Raw genomic sequence first — 19,094 nt, forward strand, 5'->3', positions numbered from 1 at the left:
CCAGTATAAATTAGGACCAAGCCAATGGAGGCTTAGAAGTGGTCCTGCTGGAGAACAGTAAATCTGGGCCCTATTTTAAGGGCCTTTATTTTCAAGGTTTTCAGAGTTTTAAGCTGTTACCACTTGCCTACTGCCCTTAGTGGGACTAGCTGTTGCATGGCAGACAAATTCCCCTGAACTACAGCCATCCTGTTTCTAAGAATTGCTGTATTTGTTGGTAAGATGCTAACATCAGTTTTATCTAAGTAAAGAAGCTAAGGGAGCTGTTTTCTTTCCATTGCTGTGAACAAAGAACATTTCACCAAATATATTAGTTGTTTTGCATCTCCTTTGAAGAGCTTTCCTGCTTTCATCCAAGGAACAATTTCTGACCTCTCAAAAAGTCAAATTTAGTAGAGATGATTTCAACCAAAGAACAAAAGCTGTTACTATGCAACCTGTTGCCACAGCAACTAGCTGCATGGCACAAGTAGCAGGCTCCTCAAGGTCTTCCAGGTTAATATAGTATTCACACAGAAAGAGACAGCAACTACGTGCATACTGCAGAGCTTTGCTTACGTACATAGCCAAGAGAAAAATCATGGTGTCTGCTGTGATATGTCCCTGCTGCAGTTCTTTATGACCCTCATTCTCCTCACACAACATATCTGGAAACTGCTCAGTGAGAAAGGTAAATCGGATGCTTTGGGGAACTATCACCAACCAAAGCACAATAAGGAATATTCATCTAAGAGTCCAGATGAATACAGGAAAATTGACTCGTTATTTCATACCTTCATGCAAGGATAATAAATACAGTTATCTTTCAGTTACAAAGTTGATGAAAGAGGAAGCCCAAACCATTAACTGTTGTGCCTGCCTTCCATGCCTTCTTCTTAAAACCTGTGGTCTCAGTTAAAGCTTTGACAAGGCTGCTGAACCTTGGCTTCTGTTGCACTGGAAAAAAAAAAAAAGAGAGATGAAAAAAAAAAAAAATGGTAGTGATATAACAGTACATTAGGCAGAACCCAAGGGTCCAGAATCCAGGAGACATGCATGACACAGAAGTTGACCTGAGAAAGCCATCTAGCTGAAAAGGCTCATTTATGCCACATGGATGTGGCATCACCCATCACCCTCCTGCTCTCTGTTGAGCTTTCTGTGCTTGTGCTGCTTGTTTCCTCCATTTGGATAGTTTTAAACAGCTCTGCAGTAAAACATGCTATCTAAGCATTCTTGGGAAATTCAATAGTAAAACAGGAATATTCAGCAACAGAACCAGCAATGTAGTATGTCCGAAGGATTGGTCACAGAGCAACTGCATTCCTCCCTGATGCAATCACGGCAGGACTTCAGCCTTTATGTCTCAGAAACTTTGCTAGCCCAACAACCTTACCCCTCCCATAAAATGAAAGATAACATAAAATGAAAGCCAAAGATGTAATCTCAAACACCTGCCAAGCCCATTTACCATCCATCCACAAGTTTCCAAAGAAAGCAACAGCACCTAGAGCTGTCCTCAAGCTGTTTTAAAACAGTCTAACCAAACCTCCCCAAGCATTTCTCCTTTACTAGCATCCCTTTTTGGCTAGCACATCTTAGTCCACAACTTCCTGGCAGGCACACAAAGCCTGGTAGGTGAGTTAACACTTTGAGGCACAAATTCTCTCAGAGGTTAACCATCAGACCACAGTCTCTCACCTTGACTGGCACTACTACACCTTGGAATAGCCAGAGCAGGCTTTTCAATGCAAACTGAACAACACATTCACATGGTTTTACAACTATAGGCAGGTTTATTTGTCCAGGCTTTCTGATTAAATTCCAGCTGGCTGCCAAAGTTGAAGTTGATATAGTTAGATTGGGATCTAGTCAGACATACATTGTGTTACAGGTGCCCAACAAACACTGAAAACTTCCCTAAAAACTGACAGTTAATAAATGATGGCACTTATAACTGATATACTGTCTTCAACATTAATATTTGAGCAGAGTGGAAAATTTTATGCCAACTCCAGAGTCCTTGGCTGCCTAGACTCACATCCCAGAAAGGCTGAACTCCACATCTTGCAACTCCATACTGGCAGCGTATCTTTTCATAAGACTCATAAAACTACGAGAAGTACTATGGGAAGCTCAGGGTCTGTTTTTAATATATCACATATTCCACCCAGTGGAAGACTGAATTGGAAGTGCTGTGAAATGCCAACGTGAGCATGAATGATCACATCCAGTTGCTTTTCTCTTCTATAGACTTTGTGGTTCAGATTTGGTCAAAAGAGTCAGAAGAGGAAAAAAAAAAGCAAGCAACACTTTTGAGACAGAGTCCCAGAGACAGATGCACAAAGAAACCAGGTCCTTCTTGGTCTGGTTAATTTTATTTGAAAATCTGCCCTGGGATACTGTATTATTTCAGTGAGGGAGTAGGGGGAATAACGGTGATTTGTGGGGCCAGTTTCAACGGTGATCACTGCCTACATTTAAAGTAGGCTTTAAAGCTTTGCAAGAAACAACTGATTTCTATAGGTGACAGCAGATGCCCAAACCTCTTTTGAATATACCTACAATGCTAACTCTGAAACCAGCCAGGAAAGAACTGAGCTCACCTTTGGGTACCCCAAAAAAAGCTAAGAGGAATAAATGAAGGGATCCAGTTTTGATTTCATAAAAAATATGTCATCCATAACAAAAACTCTTACCATGTTAAGTTTCCAGGAAATACTCTGGAGTTAATTAGAGTCTTTTGAAACTTCTGGGTGGATAAATAAACAATCCCACATAACTGCAACCTCATCAGAGCTATTATTTAACCAAAAGGCTGTGGCTGATTAGTGCACGACTAAAAGAAAGAACCACAAACAATCTCAAAAAAGTTATTTCAGGCTTCAGTGTGCCATAAAAATTTTTTGAAAGTGAATTCATACATGGTGGTAGAAGAATAGGAAAAGAACATTTTAAGAGACAAGTGTCAAAGTCCAAATTTAGGTGAGCATTCAGAAGAATTAGCTGTACTATCAGTTTTTCCATGGGATCAAGCAATATTATTGCTACAGTTCAAGTCTGTGATGGAACACAGGCTGGAGAAAACAGGTCTGAATAAAAAATTCTAACTCAAATAAATAAAAGAAGACATGAAACATTAGTGAATTATCTCCTTTTCCTCAAAACACATTCTCCAATACTTGTCTGCTTACCACCTGTGCAGCAGAACCAGAATAAAGCCACCAGGATCTCTGCACAGCTAAGCAGTTGGGGAGCTGCAGGAAAGCTCAGTTTCTAGGCTGTATTCTTACTTTCTCCCAGAAGTTCTCTGGGTGACCTAAAGCAAGCAAATCAGATCCTCTTCCCTGTCAGTTCTCCCAGTCCCAAAGCAATTCCCCTCTACTACAAAACATCCTTGGGCCTACTAATGATAAGCATAATGTAGTAAGTAGGTGTTACTACGACACACACTTCTCCTTTGCTGTAGGAAACCCTACACAGAATCTAGAAAAGGTACATGTAACCACATTTTGTATTCAAATATCTATTTAAAACAATACAATATTAAGTACAACATGGGTATATTTCTTATTTTTTCTTGCTGTTAAATTCAACTGAAGTGCTAGCCCTACAGTAATTATATGCATGCTTAGCTTTAATCATGAGTAATAATTGATAAATGAGAATACTCGTAGAATTACATTAGGAAATAAGAGCTTTTGCTGCTATCTGTAACATTAGTGGGCACAAGAACAAAGCACATATCCAGCCACAAGTATGGTCTTTTAATATCTTTATGAGCACAACCCAAGAAATGATACCTTTCTTCCGGTCCACTGAAGTTCACTGTATCCTGGCTCCATGAAAGGCTGACCTATTTTGAGAATTGCTCCCATCCAAAAATAGTTAAAAAGATAGATAGATCATAGATAAACAAAATACAGCGCTCCTGCTAGAAGCTACCTACAGTCATCACAAAGATACTGCTTGCCATGGCTGATGGAACCTTCTGCATCCAACATAAGCATTTCAGTTTGTAGCACCAGAGGCCTGCCCAATACTCTTTTCAGAGTACACAACATACACATTGTCTGAAGCTGATCAGAAAATGTAAAAAATGTAGTTTGTCAGACAAATGAGTTTTTTTGCTGACTTTCTCTTCTCCTACCCCAGAAAAAATGTTTTAACTCCCTAAAATAAATTGATATTGATTGAAAGTTTTTTTTTTACTAGATTAAGATAACTTTGAAAGTAGATAGATAAGGCTTTGCAGAACATTGTAATCTTAAAAGCAACTCATAAAATGGTGGGAGTACTAGCCATTGTATCAGTCTGCCCTTTTTCAACAGGACCTGAAAAATGCAATCAAAGCTCTCAATTCCCTTCAAATTTTCGAAAGCTACCAGTGACAGCAATTGCTTTACTGTAGGGGAAAACAAACAAACAGACAACAACAAAACAGCTCTTGAATTAAGAGCAATAATCAAGGTTAAGAATTAAGAGCAATAATCAACCTGCTAACTGTATAACCCAGTTTTTTCACACTACCGACCATCATAGAACTCAAGAGTTGCCACTAACTAGCCACTAACCTTTTTTCTCATGAACAATCAGTTTGCAATTTTATGTCTTTTAACAGTCAAGCAGTCCTGACGTGCTACTTCTCTTAAATATCAAAAGAAACAAACAAACAAAAAAATCTTCATCAGCCACTAGAGGGAGGGCTTGGCATCATACCGATAAAAAAAGACAGTTAATTAAAAAAGATTTATACAAAGACTATAGGAACTCTGTGAAGTACTTTCCCAAAGTACTTCAACTTTACAGAAAATCTTACGTAAAGTTTTAGTAAAGACAGTGCTATGTGTTTAACTGGACACATTTCAAAAGTGAACTCTTCATCTCCTCTTTCTACTCCTAGGTCTACCCCCTTCAAACCCTGAGATTTCTACAAGAGGCAGTTTTATTTAACAAATGAGTAGCTAAATTACTCAGAGATTTCTAGACCTGAAACCTCATGTGTGCTAACCCAAAGCTTGAAGCTATTCATAATAATGCCCTCAAAATGGTCCCAACATGCAGCTGTCTCTCTATTTACAGATTCACCATCACCAGAATCACTACTCCAGAAAATCTCAAAGGGACCTAAGCCATCAGCAAAAGAGAAGATTCCAACCAGAAGAGTCTACTAGATGTTCACTAGTATTTTATTCTAACCACTGTATTCAGTAACTGGATGATATTTTGTCAAAGGCAGGATTGGTGCAATTGCCTGGCTTTGCACCTACTGAAGCAAGCTCCCACAGAGGTTCAGGTGCCAGCAATACTAAAGTCACTATAAGCAGGAAATGTACCTTGTAAGTGAGGTAGAAAACAAACTTCAATCATGGAAGTAAGGGATTTCCAAAATGAATACCTCTAAAACATGAACGCAGATATCTTTTTCTCTTACCAGATTTTACTCAAATATACCCACTCATTTTTCTGCAGTACTTTGATGAAAAGATTTAGTATGAGAAAATAGCTTCATTTTCACCTGCAGGTTGATTTCTGAAACTGCACCATTCCTGTAAGTTGCCAAAGAGGTTACTAAATTCTGAAGAAAAGAAAGTGATTGTACTGAACTGCTGCCGTGCTAAGCTATCAGTGGTAGCATAAAAGGTATTCTAATAATGAGCCAGCAATCATGTTAACTACCTTTTTCAGCCTTTAAAAAAATTTCAATCTAAATGCATTAATTTCTCATTGTTTCGAGGCTCTGGTTCAGAAACTCACTGTACAAGGTTAATTTCTATTATTTAAGCCATGTACATCTCAGTCATGATTGAGGCATCTCCACAAAACGGGTTTGAGACAAATCATCTCATTTTTTTGATCATTAGAAATGGAAGACACAAGGTATCCTACCTAAGCATCATCAACACAATCACCACACATGGGTATTTTTAAGATGTCACTTTTAAAATATATTTTATAGATTTTATACAATGTCTCATACATTTCTGCAAAAGATATCAGGTCACATTCATGTAGATAAAGAAAGGAGCGTCAGTAATTAAGAGTATGTGAATCATAAATGTCTACAGTGATAGTCCTCCAAGTCAACTTAGATCCCTTTGCTTCAGATTTGATCCAAAGAAAGAGACCTACAGTGCAGCCAGACAATGGCTCATGAGCCATATTTACCGACAGGCAAAAGGTTTGTTTATTTTGGAAAGATTTATTGAACAACCCTTAGTCCTAAGGCCTCTTTACAAATGACGGACATATTAAAAATAGAAAATATGTCTTATTTTGTAAATCCTGGCTTAAATGCAAGGATAACCATTCATTCTGGTTTCAGCTGGGAGAGAGTTTATTATCTTCACAGCGTATGCTATGATACTGAGTTTTGGCTCTAAGAGAAAAACAATGTTGATATCACACAATGTTTTAGTTGTTAATGAGCAGTGCTGTACAGAGCCAAGGACATTTCAGCATCTAAGCTTTTCCTACTGTCCTGCCAGTGAGGGGGCTGGGGTAGCACAAGGAGTAGGAAACAGATAGAACCAGCACAGATGACCTGAACTGGCCAGAGGGATATTTTATACCATATGGTGTTATGTGAAAATGACAGAACAGAAGAGAATTGGCCGGAAGGGCAGCCACTGCTCAAGGATTGGCTGGGCATTAGTTGTCAGGAGGCGAGCAACTGTGTTGTGCTTCACATTTTCTAAAATATATGTATGAGTAATAATCATAACAGTAATTAACTGTTAACAGTAATTAAAAATAATTAACTGTTATTTCTGCCTTCTTTTTCTGCCTTAGTAAATACTTTTTTTCTTATTCTTTCCCCCATCCCACTGGGATGATGGTGTAAGAGAAAAGCAATATGGTGCTGAGCTGCTTGATGGGTTAAAGCACAAAACTATTCCACTTTAAAATGAAAGGAAGTAAGCTAGACTTCAAAATCAAAGTTTTGGCCAGCTGGTGCCTTCAGAGAACGTTACAAATTCCAAACAAAAAGTGTATTTCCCAAAACAAATGTTTCTAGCAGTTTCTGATATCAGTGAACCTAAAACATCTCAGGCCTGTTTCTAAGACACTGCACACCAGATTACTCAAACTGCAAATGCAAGTACTGGATACTTAGGGAAAAAGAACCCACAAAACCAACAACTCTATTCTGTCTTACCCTGGACACTAAGACTGAAAGTATAAAGTCCATAATTACTCCCAATGACAGAACCATATAATTTCAGTTTACAGCCTCATCACTTAACTGTGAATTGTTACTAGTATAGAATTCTACTCTTTTCTACAAGTTCATCTCAGATTTTCAGCACTACAGAATCACTGCTGTAGAAAAGAACAGAGGTCAAGAGTTAATTTGCCTTCTCCATTCATATCTTATGAATCTGATTTAATGGGGATAAAAATCTCAGTTGTTTATATATTTGTATCTGTCATTAAATCTAAACACAGATGGGGATTTATACAGACATTAATCACACTCTCAACCACATAGAATTCTGCCATAGAAAAAATAACTAATTACTCTGAAGTTAAGTTTGAGCAAGCCTCTGTGGTATCCAGATTCTTCATTAAACAAGACTATCCCATCTTCCGTTGCTAATGTGTCAGAACATGCACTTAGTAAATACTAAGTGCTGCTCTCCCTTGAAACAGAAAGGTTCACAAAGTTTTACAGCTTTTAGCGTAGCTAAATCCTTCCAAGGTTTCTCAGCTGAAATAACTGTGGTCTTGGTTCTTCTGCTCACAAACTGTACTACTTCTCTCTTCCTTACTTAGGGATTGTGGGATGATTTAATAATTCTATATACTCTCTGGAAGTTTTCATCTGCTCTCACTCACAGATCAAAGACAGCAGTAAGACAATAAAAATGCTGTCTACACATTTCACTAAGAAGGAAAGGTAATAAACACAGCAGCAATACTTGAGTCATGAGAACACCTTTCTTAATTAGCAAGCATAGAGCAGCCTTTAATTCAGCATTCAGGATAGTTACAGTAACATAGCAGGAACACTGTTTGCCCAAGCCAGGGTCTTTTTAAATAATTTATAATGCTGTGCTAACAGGAAAGAGGAAAAAAAATGCACAGCCTTCTTTGATTCTGTTGAACTTTTGTTGTCAAAGACACTTCAGTTCTATTTTACATGGTAAATTTCACTCATCTGGAATAACAGGATTAGCAAATTCATTACATTATCTTTCCCAGTCAGGTAAGTTTTCTGCAATCTTTTTCCAAGTGGGACAGTAAAGCTGTGTCTGGGTTGTAAGTATTAGTGTAAAGAATGCTTAAGTTCAGTTAAATTTAAATAAAAATAATAATTAAAACAAAAACAAAAAACAACCAACTAACCCAAACAAACAAAAAAATCCACAGCTCTTTTTATCAAGCCTCCAGGTGTAAGCCCAACGTATCTGCCCTACACATGTAAGAACACTGCTCAAGGCTGGCTCCTGAGGAGGGGGACAGCCCATAGGCAACCTTCATTCTAACAAGTTACAACAGTGCATGTGTACATTCATTCTTTTTTCTACCACAGAATTAAGCTGCTAAGTGCCTTGGCTTTCTGACACCTTTTCTTCTGCAAGCTCCATTTCCACCCCTGTCCATGAAGTAAGTATTTTGATGCCTTACATTATGCTTATATTGCCCCTTATTAACCAAGTCCTCTTACTACCATAAGCAGTAATGGTAGGCTTCAGAAAAAAAAACAACAAAAATTAAAAGGTAAAAGTTATTGCTGTCCTACATGTTGATATAGCTGTATTTGTCAAACAAATCAACTTCGTGCCCTGGGGAGTTATTCTACTACTGCAAACCCTCCTGACAAATACTCAAGTCCTTTCTCTTGGTTTCTCTACTTCTTTCTGGCTGTGGTTTATGCTTATGCCCTGTTCCTGACCGCTGCTTACCTGAATAGCAAGAGAAGCACAGACAAAACTACAATGGACCACATCAGCAATAAGGGAAAACACTTATTCACTACAGCTTCTTACAAAAACCATCTGAACAGAACTGCATACAGCATAATATTCTCTCTATATGCCATAGAAAACTGAGGTGACTTTACAACTATCATTACAAAACAAAAATGCCAGTGTGCATTTAACTTTCTTATCTTACTGAAATTCTGATACCCAAGTGTAAGACAGAAAGTGATTTCAGTTGTAATTCAAACTTTTGTCAATTTGTGTATAGATTACTTGTTTCAACAAGAATGGTTCCTTTTCAGTACACAGAAGTGGCCCTCCTGTCATCTTATTCTCATCTGCTAGGGTTAGTTTCTGAAGTTAGTAGATACTGCTAGTTTGACCCTTAGTTATTTAAAGTGATGCATCTCATATCTCAGAACTGAATGTTGTAGCTTTTTTGTTTATTCTGGGAACATTTAGTTAGCCCAATAATTTACAAAGTATTAAAATATGCAATGCCCTTTCCTCAAAGTGAATACAAATCATACTGAATCACAAGATCACAGAATTGTAGGGGTTGAAAGGGACCTCTAGAGATCATCAAGTCCAACCCCCCTGCCAAAGCAGCTCCCTAGCCCAGGTTGCACAGGTAAGCGTCCAGGCAGGTCTTGAACAGCTCTAGAGAAGGAGACTCCACCACCTCTCTGTGCAGCCTGTGCCAGTGCTCCATCACCTGAACTGTGAAGAAGTTCCCATGCACATTTGTGCAGAACTTCCTATGCTTCAGTTTGTGGCCATTTCCCCTCATCCTATCACCACACACTGCTGAGAAGAGTCCAGCCTCGACCCTTTGCCTCCTACTCCTTAGATATTTACAGATGTGGATCAGACCCACTCTAAGTCTTCTTTTTTCAAGGCTGAACAGACCCAGGTCTCTCAGCCTTTCCGCATAAGGGAGGTGTTCTACGTCCTTTATCATCTTTGTAGCCCTCTGCTGGACTCCTTTCCAGGAGATCCCTGTCTTTTTTGTACCAGAGAGCCCAGACACAATACGCCAGGTGAGGCGTCACCAGGGCAGAGTACAGGGAGATGATCACCTCCCTCAACCTGCCCTCTCTCAACCTGCTGCCCATGCTCTTTTAATGCACCCCAGGATCCTACTGGCCTTCTTGGCCACCAGGGCACACTACTGGCTCATGGCCAGCCTGTCATCCACCAAGACACATGGGTCCCTCTCCAACAGGTTGTTCCCCAACCCGTACCAGTGCATGTGGTTATTCCTCCCTAAGTGCAAGATTCTACACTTGCTCTTGTTAAACCTCATCTGGTTCCTCTCTACCCAGCTCTCCAGCCTGTCCAGGTCTTGCTGAATGGCAGCACAGCCTTCTGGTGTGTCAGCCATTCCTCCCAGCTTTGTATCAACAGCAAACTTGCTGAGCGTGGACTCTATCCCCTCATCAAAGTCATTGATGAAGATGTTGAATGAGACTGTACCCAGCACTGACCCCTGAGGAACACCACTAAATACAGGCCTACAACTGGACTCTGCACCACTGATCACAGCCCTCTGAGCTCTGCCAGTCAGCCAGTTCTCAACCCACCTCACCATCCACTCATCTATTCCATACTTCCTCAACTTTGTTAAGAGGATGCTGTGGATGATGTGAGGATAGCATCAAATGCCTTGCTGAAATCAAGGCACTTGATTTCATTCACTGTTCTCCCCTCATCCACCCAGCCACTAATGACATCATAGAAGGCTACCAAGCACAGCCTCCTCCTGTTGAATCCATGTTGACTACTCCTGATAACTCTCTTCCAATTGCCTGGAGATGGCATCCAGAACAAACTGTTCCATCAGCTTTCCAGGGACAGAGGTGAGGCTGACTGACTTGCAGTTCCCCGTATCCTCCTCCTTGCCTGAGTGATATTGGCTATCCTCCAGTATTGGTATCCAGTATCTGAATTGATTTAAACTCTGGTTTCTTTCCAGAAACAAAGTTTACATGCTAAAGAAACTGAGGTTAGCATTAGAACAAAGGCTTTTGATAGTGTGCATGTGAACTTACCAGGACAACTCCAGAATACATTAGCCCTCAAGCATATGGGAAGTTCCCTGGTCCTTCAATAGGAATCATATTAATAGTTATTATTTTACCATCAGTCATGGAAAATCTAAGTTCTGTCCACTGCCTGTAACAACAATTTTCTTAAGACCTTAACTAGGGCTTTCTCATATTTCCTGTTAATTTATAACTTTAGCGAACAAGTGTTTGCTAAATATCTGTTCAGAAACTTCAGCTGAAGTCTTCCAGCATCTTGAAGGAAGTTTCATACTGTTAGTTTCCAATTGAATCGATACGATTCCCTTTGTAGTGAGGCAGTGACATAATAGTACTTCCTCACTACATAAGTGTGCATGTTGGTGAAATAAAACTAATATTTCCTTAGAAAATATTATTAGCTTTTAATTATAAAATATGTATAGGATATTTTCTTCCAAGCTGGAAACTTCATGAGCTAGGCTGGTCTCCTTTTACTTAGTTGAATAGAATTTTACACATAACTATTGCTCTTCATTTTGTGAAAATTTAACTTCAAGTTGGATTTATATTGCTGAAACAGATTTGTCTTTATTTTTCTATGATTCACGTAGATGACAGAAAGATGCTCAAAAACTATGACTTTTATTTTTGGCACAGTGTAATTTTGCATTAGCATCTGAAGCCAGAAAGCTAACATCTGAATGACTACCTTCAGCTCAGGAAAATTAATTTGGCAAACCATTTTAAGAAGCTTGGTATAAATGATTTCACACAAAATCAGTTTAGTAAACTGCTGCTCTAATTAACAACAGCATGATTTTTTTGAACAACCTCCAACAGAGAAGTTCAGCATGATGCCAGGAAAGTTATATAAAGGCTGAGCCTCCTTTTCTGTTTTTCTCCTCCTTTTCCTTTTTCTTTTACACAGACAGAGCCATGATGCATGTTGTTTTTTGAACAGAAATAAATGGCAGGTATGACTGAATGATAAAATAATACTGATAGTGTCAGCTTTACACATAGATAAACCAAGGTTCATCAAGGGTAAAGGGCTACTATTACAGAAGGTCTCATACTCGTGCAGCCGTCACAGATTTTAACAGGACTTGCAGGAAGTTCAGTACTCTTTTGCGCAAGCTCAGAAAACAGTCTGAGAAGAGATTATGAATGAAATTTGGTGGCCGCTCCACGATGCTAATTGGACAATTCCATGTCGTTTAAGAGAAAATTCTCTGCTTCGGTGCAGCTCAGGCATTTTTCTAAAGTGTTTTTCTGTTTTCTCTGTCCCCCTCGTTCCCGACCCTGGCCTGTCCCCTCGATACGGTGGGTGCCCTCGGAGCAGTTAGGAAACCCAGGAGCTGCAAGACTCCGGTACTCCTTCCTAGCAGAGGGGGTGGGGTTGAAACGCTGGGGGCAAGAAATCTTCAGAAAGGCAGAAGGGGTTCACAAAACCAAAATGCTGCTTCCAAAACCTAATTACTGTTAGCAGGTATTAAGTAATAGTTACTAACCTCTTAAATTCACAGAAGAGAAATGTGATCCTGTTTAATTCTCCTCAGCTCCCTGCAGCTCCTTCTTACACAACGCTCTGCAGCTCCAGCATATCAATGCACGACTCGCCCTGCTGCTATCATTGCAGCAACACCCCCTTGGCAAGGAGTCCAATAAGGACATCGTAGGGGCGGGCAATAGCCAGAGGCGGTTACAGCTGCAGAAAGGCTTGCGCAGGTATTGAGGCTGTGAGCTTGCACCTAACCTAGAAAACTCTGAAAAGGGTAGCAAGGGACAGACCTCTTCTTGGGGAAGACCCCAGTTAAGCCCAAGCGAAAGCTGTCTCAGCCAGGTACTACCAAGAGCCAAACGTGCCAAGGCTTGTGGAGGCTGCTGCCACCCACTTGCATCCACAGGCTTCACGCTGCAGGCTGAGACATTACTCAGGGAAGTGGGAGTTTCAGCAGTGCCAAGCCTCCCCAGAAGAAAAGGAATGACGTCCGAGCCTGGCTTTGCCCCAGCAGCCTGCATATGGAAAGTAGCTTTTGGGACGGCCCAGACATTACACAAGCTCTTACTCGGGGCTATTTTCCCCCATCAGGCAGACTACTTCCTGGCCCTCAACGTGCTAGGCTTCAGCACTAGCTTTTCCTTGGAGAAACACTGAGAAACGCTCTTTCTTCTACCCTCTTTACTTAAACCTTGCAACTTGGGCTTCTTATCTACTTACAACAGGGCCTGTGTTCAGGGCTTGAAAGATAAGAGCCTTGGGTGCAGCTGTCTTCCCAGAGGCCAGCAATTTCTTCAGTAGGCAGGGTGCAAAAGGATGACAGTGTGAATTCCACAGCAAATTGAATCAAGGAATTTAATTGGATTGAATCTAAACTAGGCATCATCATGCTATACCATGCTGATGTGGGGCATTTACAGACCATGCTGACACCAACAAACAAACGAAAAATTTCTGAATAAATTTGGCCAGATGTAAAGTAGAAATAACTCTGGCAAAATCAGTAATAATATACTTTTCCACCTGAGCATGTTCTGTTCGATCTGTTTCCAGTAAATCTTAAGTCAGGCTGTAAGAAGTAATAGCATAGTTTGTCTTTTCCCAACAGGCTTAAAAGTTCAGTTTTATTTCCCCTTATTTCTTTATTCTAAAATTCTGCAGGATGGGATTATAATGGTATGCAGTATACCTTTCTTTTGAGATTTTCTCACTCATTTCTTCCACACAGCTAACTTCCTCACCAAGTTCCTCACATACCAAGTTCCTCACCACACAGCTAACTGCCTCACTCAAGTTGTCAGGAACTCGCTTAGCCTCCTTACGTGCTTTTTTACTCGTGTTATCTATGTTATCTGAGCCACTTACAAGGTCCTAACACAGACAAAACCTCCATGGTTTAACAGATCATTATCTAAACATGGGGTTTATACTGACATGATTATGCTGAATGTTTCAATTCCATCACAGAATGTTTCAAAATTCTTTCCCTCTTAGGCACTCTGTAGCACCACAGTCCAAGGTGGCCAAGGCACAGATCTACCCATCAGCAGTTCTAATTACAGTAACTACATGACTGCAACAAGGAGCTCCAGAGTGTGACTAAAGAATTACTTACAGGACTGATGAGCAGGAAGTTTAAAGTATATCAAAGCATGAATGAAGGTCGGCAACATATGTGTTGTATTGCATATAGTAAGTACTGGCAGACCAGGATGTAAGGCATTTAAAGATACACAAAACAAGTTCAACATGTGGGATAGCTAATAACTAGCATGTGACTGCATACTTAGCAGAAAGAATCAATTAGCACATGATGGGAAACCATAATGAATAGCAGAATATATATGAAACAATGCATGTAGACTATTTAGAGGCAGATGCAGCTCAGTTTTTGACTTCAGCAATAATGCTAGCTGCATGTTCTATAGTATCCAGGAACTATTTGATCTCATAATTAGCCCCATAAAAAAGAATCCCTATTTTCCTGATGAATCAGCTCCCAAAACAGGGTTGGGAATGGCAACAGAAGGCAGAACAGGAGTGCAGAACTGCTTCTTCACAGAATGCTGGAAATCCCAGCATTTAGGTTGATTTAAACTTCTTGGGTAATTATACTTTCTGGCACCACTGCTTGCTGTTTGCCTCCGGTGTGCTCTGCCATAGGTTTGTTTATTTATTCATGTAGTTAAGTAACAAATGCAACACTTGAGTCCAGACCCCAGAAAGATTAGAGAATGAGGGAGCTGATTCTTTGAAGAGATGGAATGGAACCTGGACTCTGGAGTGACCATTTGCAGCTGTGAGATGAGCAGGCAATGTGGCAAGAGAAGCTGGAGTCTTTGGGAGGTGACAGAGGAAAACACTGTCTTTGAAGAAGCAGCAAACAGCACCCAGCATAGCTGTAGGTCTTCTGGTATATAAATGTCTTCAACAGTCTGTCCTTTTCATAGGAAAGCAGAGAAATAAAATGTCTATAAATAATGAAGAGGTTTTCAATACAGACACACAAAACAAAATAAAAGAATAATCAACAATATTGGGTGGATGCTGTAGAGCTTCCACCACTATAACTAGTAAGGACACAGCTTGTAGGGGTAGTTAGGCTGGGAACTGTGGACAAGGGTCTAGAACCAAAATCCTTCTTCAAAATCCAGGTCTGAAATCTTCTTCAAAATCCAGGTCTGAAATTTACAGAGAGCTACTAGGTATCTTGGAGTCAGGCCTCTCATGAACATAAAGGTAAATGATTTCATAAAGAAGGAATGTTACCAGAGAGGCAGGAGGAAAGAAAGAAGGATAAAAAGCCTGCAGCTTTGCACACAAAACAGGCTTTACTGGTGTGAGCATAGGATGAGTTCCCACTAGTGTGGGCTACCACCCTCTTTCCTAGCTGTGCCATATTTCTCACAGTATTTTTTGTTGTATCCGCACATTGTTTTATTTTGTTGTCATTTCATGCCATGTTTTTCCCTGCTGATGCCCGTAGTCCCAGGAATGTTATGAGTCATAGCAGGTAGCAGATGTATTAACAAACTTCAGCTACAATCTAGCAATCTCTCACTTTCCAACTTGGCCTGGAACACATAAACAATGCAAAAAATAATAATTACTCTGGTGATAAAACTCACGTGGCAACAACTAGAAGCCCCTGAAGGAAAAACAAACAAACAAGCAAACAAATTGTGTTGGGGTGAATTCAATAGCATGTAGTATTCCACTAAATCAGAATGGCAAGCCAAAAAGTGTAAATAAGAAGTTGGAAGCTACTTGGATAACAAACTGGCATGTCAGCACTACAGAGAAGAATGTTAAGTTCAGCTCCTCAGTCAGAAGCACGGGGTATAAATCAAAGTATGCGTGATGCAGTGAGAAATAACGGGAGAGCAAATGACTGGTACAGTCACCTTTTAATTTTACATTAATCAAGGCTATTGTGAGCTGACACTCACAATCCTGTAATCAAACAACACACGTGCTCTTTACAAAGGCTACAGCCTAAGTGCTGATCTGTTGCCTGCTAAATAAACTCTCGCAGGGACATCGGCTTATGTGGTACAATAAAAAAAAAAAAAAAAAGTAAAAAATAAAATAAAAATAGAAAATAAAAAATAATAAAAATAAAATTAAGTCCTCGCCTCGCGTCCGCCGCCCCGCAGCGCCCCTTGCCGGCCCCCGCAGCGCTGCAGGTCGCTGCCATTGCGGCCCCCCGCGGCCCACGCTGCGGTGAGTGGGGAGGGGACGGCTGCTGGTTGAATTAAGTCAGTTACGTTCGCCTTAATTGCACGAGCTCGCGGAGCACAAAAAAAGCACGTAGCTCGGGATGCAAAAGCGTGGACGGGATTGCTTCTTTTAATGCCAGTTTTTGATGAACTGAAGCTCTGGCGCAAGAGAGCCTCCCTGAGGCAGCCTTACGTGCTGGAGCAGTAGCAGGCAGCGACAGCGAGATGGCCCCGTTCCCCTGCCCCAGCGGCACGGACGGCTGCAGCCTTGTGGCAGCCGTGGGCATCCGCTGGTGCTCCAGAGTGTCCCAGTTTTCTGGGCGTGATGTACCCTACTGCTGCCCCTTCCTGCAGAAACTCGGAGCTGCGCTTACATGCACCGTTATGCTACACCTTTTTGACTCTGTTTTGACTGAAATTAGAGCAGTAAACTAGCTAGTTTCCAGGATTATAAAAATTAAACCCAAATTCTTCATCGATGCATTACAACTTTCTCTAAGTACTACTTTCCTGCAGCAGTTTTGAAGTTAAAGCTGGTTATTCCCTAGAAGTCAAAGGCTTTGTGTGTCTGTTGGAGAAACGTGACTGAGAAAGCACTGATACAAACTTCCAGGTTTTAACTCAATGCCAGAGGAGCAGAAGGAGCAGTATACTTACCTACACAGACCTGACCACAGCATGAGGTCAAGCAGGAGGAATATTTGATGCTGGCAGTTGTTTTCACTATATCTAGGGTAGCTTTACTGCTGCTGCTTACACAGAGGGAGAGGCACACACGTGCCCTGCCCAGCAATGTGGCTGTTCCAGCACTTGGCTTGTACCTGGCACAGTCTAACTAGCACAGGTGAATGTGACTGATGTATTCAACTCCACTTGAGCAGTATTTCATAACATTCTCTTATTTGCTCAGACTGGCTTACCTATGAGAGTTTGCAGGCCAGCCCTTAAAGCAGCTCTGAGGATCATGCGGTAGCAGCCCTACCTGAGGTTGTTCTGAAAACCGTAACTGACCTTGAGACACAGGTCTGAAGGACACATCAGGTCTCACCTACTTTTATGCTGAGACACCCCACTGCTTGTCCAACTCTCAGCTGTACAAGTGCCACAAAACAGAAGTCAACAGCTGATGTGCACATTTGATATGCTTACATAATCAAGCAGAAGAGGAAGAAGGAACTCAGTTGGATTTTTCTATTTGTCTGTAGAGCTGTTAATATAGAAGCTAGAGCTGTGAGGAGGCTGTAGAAAACGCCTTCATTGTTTTTTGGTTTCTGTAAATAAGCCTGTTTCATGACCATAAAGTTAATGTGGGAGATGTAAATGCAGTCTTATTTTTGTCTGCTCAGTATATTGTGGAATAAAAATGATTTACGATAATAATGTACCTGTTACACAGGAGAATTTGAAATCTTATTAACAGTTGTCAGTTCAGTGTTACATCTTAGTTTCACCAATTACTTTCACTAACATTTGCTTTTATGTGTGTTCCAGGGATACTTTCTGCTCTGGTAAGAGAGTGTGTAGTTAGGTGATAGAAGACATGGTAGAATATGAGAAGATACGTTGGAGTCATTGGTCTGTTTTTTTTTTTTGTTTTTTTTTAAGAACTGCACAGCAGTAATAACAGTCACACTTAAAATTCCTTCTCCCCCAGGGTTGGGTAAGTCACTTTTCTTTGTATTTACATATTTTCATTAAATGATTGTGAAGCATAACACAAGCTAAAACATCCTAGTCCCTGTTTCTGGAGATATCTCAGAATACTCTGTATGTGCAGATAATTTGATGGGTTTTGTTTTGTTCCTTCCCTGCATTTCTCACTTGAATCAGTCATAAGAACAACTTATTTTTTTAATCACTGCAATAAACACAGTGAGGCTTATTATCCTTTAGCTAAAAATGGATTCTGCCATCATGTTATTAGGCCCCTCAGAGATCAAACTGGAGGCACATGAACAGGGAATATTTTCCTTTTTCATATCTGTAGCTGTATCTGCTTTGAAGAACAGCTCTGTAAGCTTCTCCCATTATTAACTAACAAAGAGATAGAAATCTTCCACATCCCTGTGTGCGTGCTCCAGAGGCAGATTAACCTCATTAATGCCAGCAGCAATCTCCTAGTCTGTCTGGCAGGTGTTGGTCTGTATCTCACTACTAGGGTTGATGCTCACTTTGATGATGTTAAATGAGCTAGAGCCAAGAGTGTGCTTTTTAAGCAGATTGTTGGCTTGACCATGAAGTTTTCAGGTGGACCACCAGAAGCTGCACCTCAGGAGTTTGCCTTACACCCTCCCACACTGCATGGGTGGGAGAGTCCCTGAGAGCAGGCAGGTACTAGTCCCAACTACATGTGTACACAAAGCCCTCGTGGTGGGAATAGAGCCCTCAGCACAGGATATTTTGATTTGCAGACCTGTACTATTTCTTGATGTAGATAGAGCTAGCAATAACAGTAAGATATCAGCTTAGTGTTAAGCTACTTAGAAACTGATATATTTCAACTCTCACAGAAGAAGAACCCATAGGGAACAGGAACACACATTGGGAAGTTTGATCCACTGGCAAAATCTCAGTCGGTACTTCCTACTCTTAGTCCTCTGCAGGAGTATTTATGTGGTGTTGGTGAACACCATAAATAGAAGGTGTGAACAAGGGTTGGTACACAGAGTTATACTGTTTGAAGAGATAGGCTTATCTGAACAATGTTTGGTTTGATGTAATGTGGAACATTATTCACCCAAGGGTAGGAAATGTATGTTGGGTACTCAGGAACTGGGAGAGAAGAACATTCTCAGGTGTGCAGATACATTTGTAAATACACGATGAATAGACTGTTTAACACATGTTCTCCCTGGTGGGTTATAGGTAGAAACCAAGCAAGGATTGTCAGAGACAAACTAACAGCAAAACAAGTTTCTGGCTTGTTAGTGGCAAAAGCGAA

The 19,094-nt window shown here is 40.6% G+C and overlaps 1 protein-coding gene across 6 annotated transcripts in view; it reads right to left on the reverse strand.

Moving 5' to 3' along the window:
- The window catches only part of BLVRA (biliverdin reductase A), a 32,357-nt gene extending 15,113 nt beyond the window's left edge, over positions 1 to 17,244 (reverse strand). For 3 of the 6 annotated variants that reach the window (XM_065753054.1, XM_065753051.1, XM_065753050.1), the window contains exon 1: positions 12,445 to 12,541. Coding sequence is in view for 1 of the 6 variants with exons in the window: in XM_065753049.1 (XP_065609121.1) it covers positions 4,476 to 4,519 (44 nt within the window). In the remaining 5 variants the exon portion in view is untranslated. Of the gene's footprint in view, positions 1 to 773; positions 908 to 4,475; positions 4,550 to 12,444; positions 12,542 to 17,164 lie in introns of those variants that run through there. The other 3 variants (XM_065753053.1, XM_065753049.1, XM_065753055.1) reach the window with 3 other exon arrangements.
- Positions 17,245 to 19,094: the final 1,850 nt, after the last annotated feature.

The sequence above is a fragment of the Cyrtonyx montezumae genome, unplaced genomic scaffold (assembly GCF_038088225.1).
Source record: "Cyrtonyx montezumae isolate F1298 unplaced genomic scaffold, pur_monq_1.0 scaffold_8, whole genome shotgun sequence".
NCBI classification, from domain to species: Eukaryota; Metazoa; Chordata; class Aves; order Galliformes; family Odontophoridae; genus Cyrtonyx; species Cyrtonyx montezumae.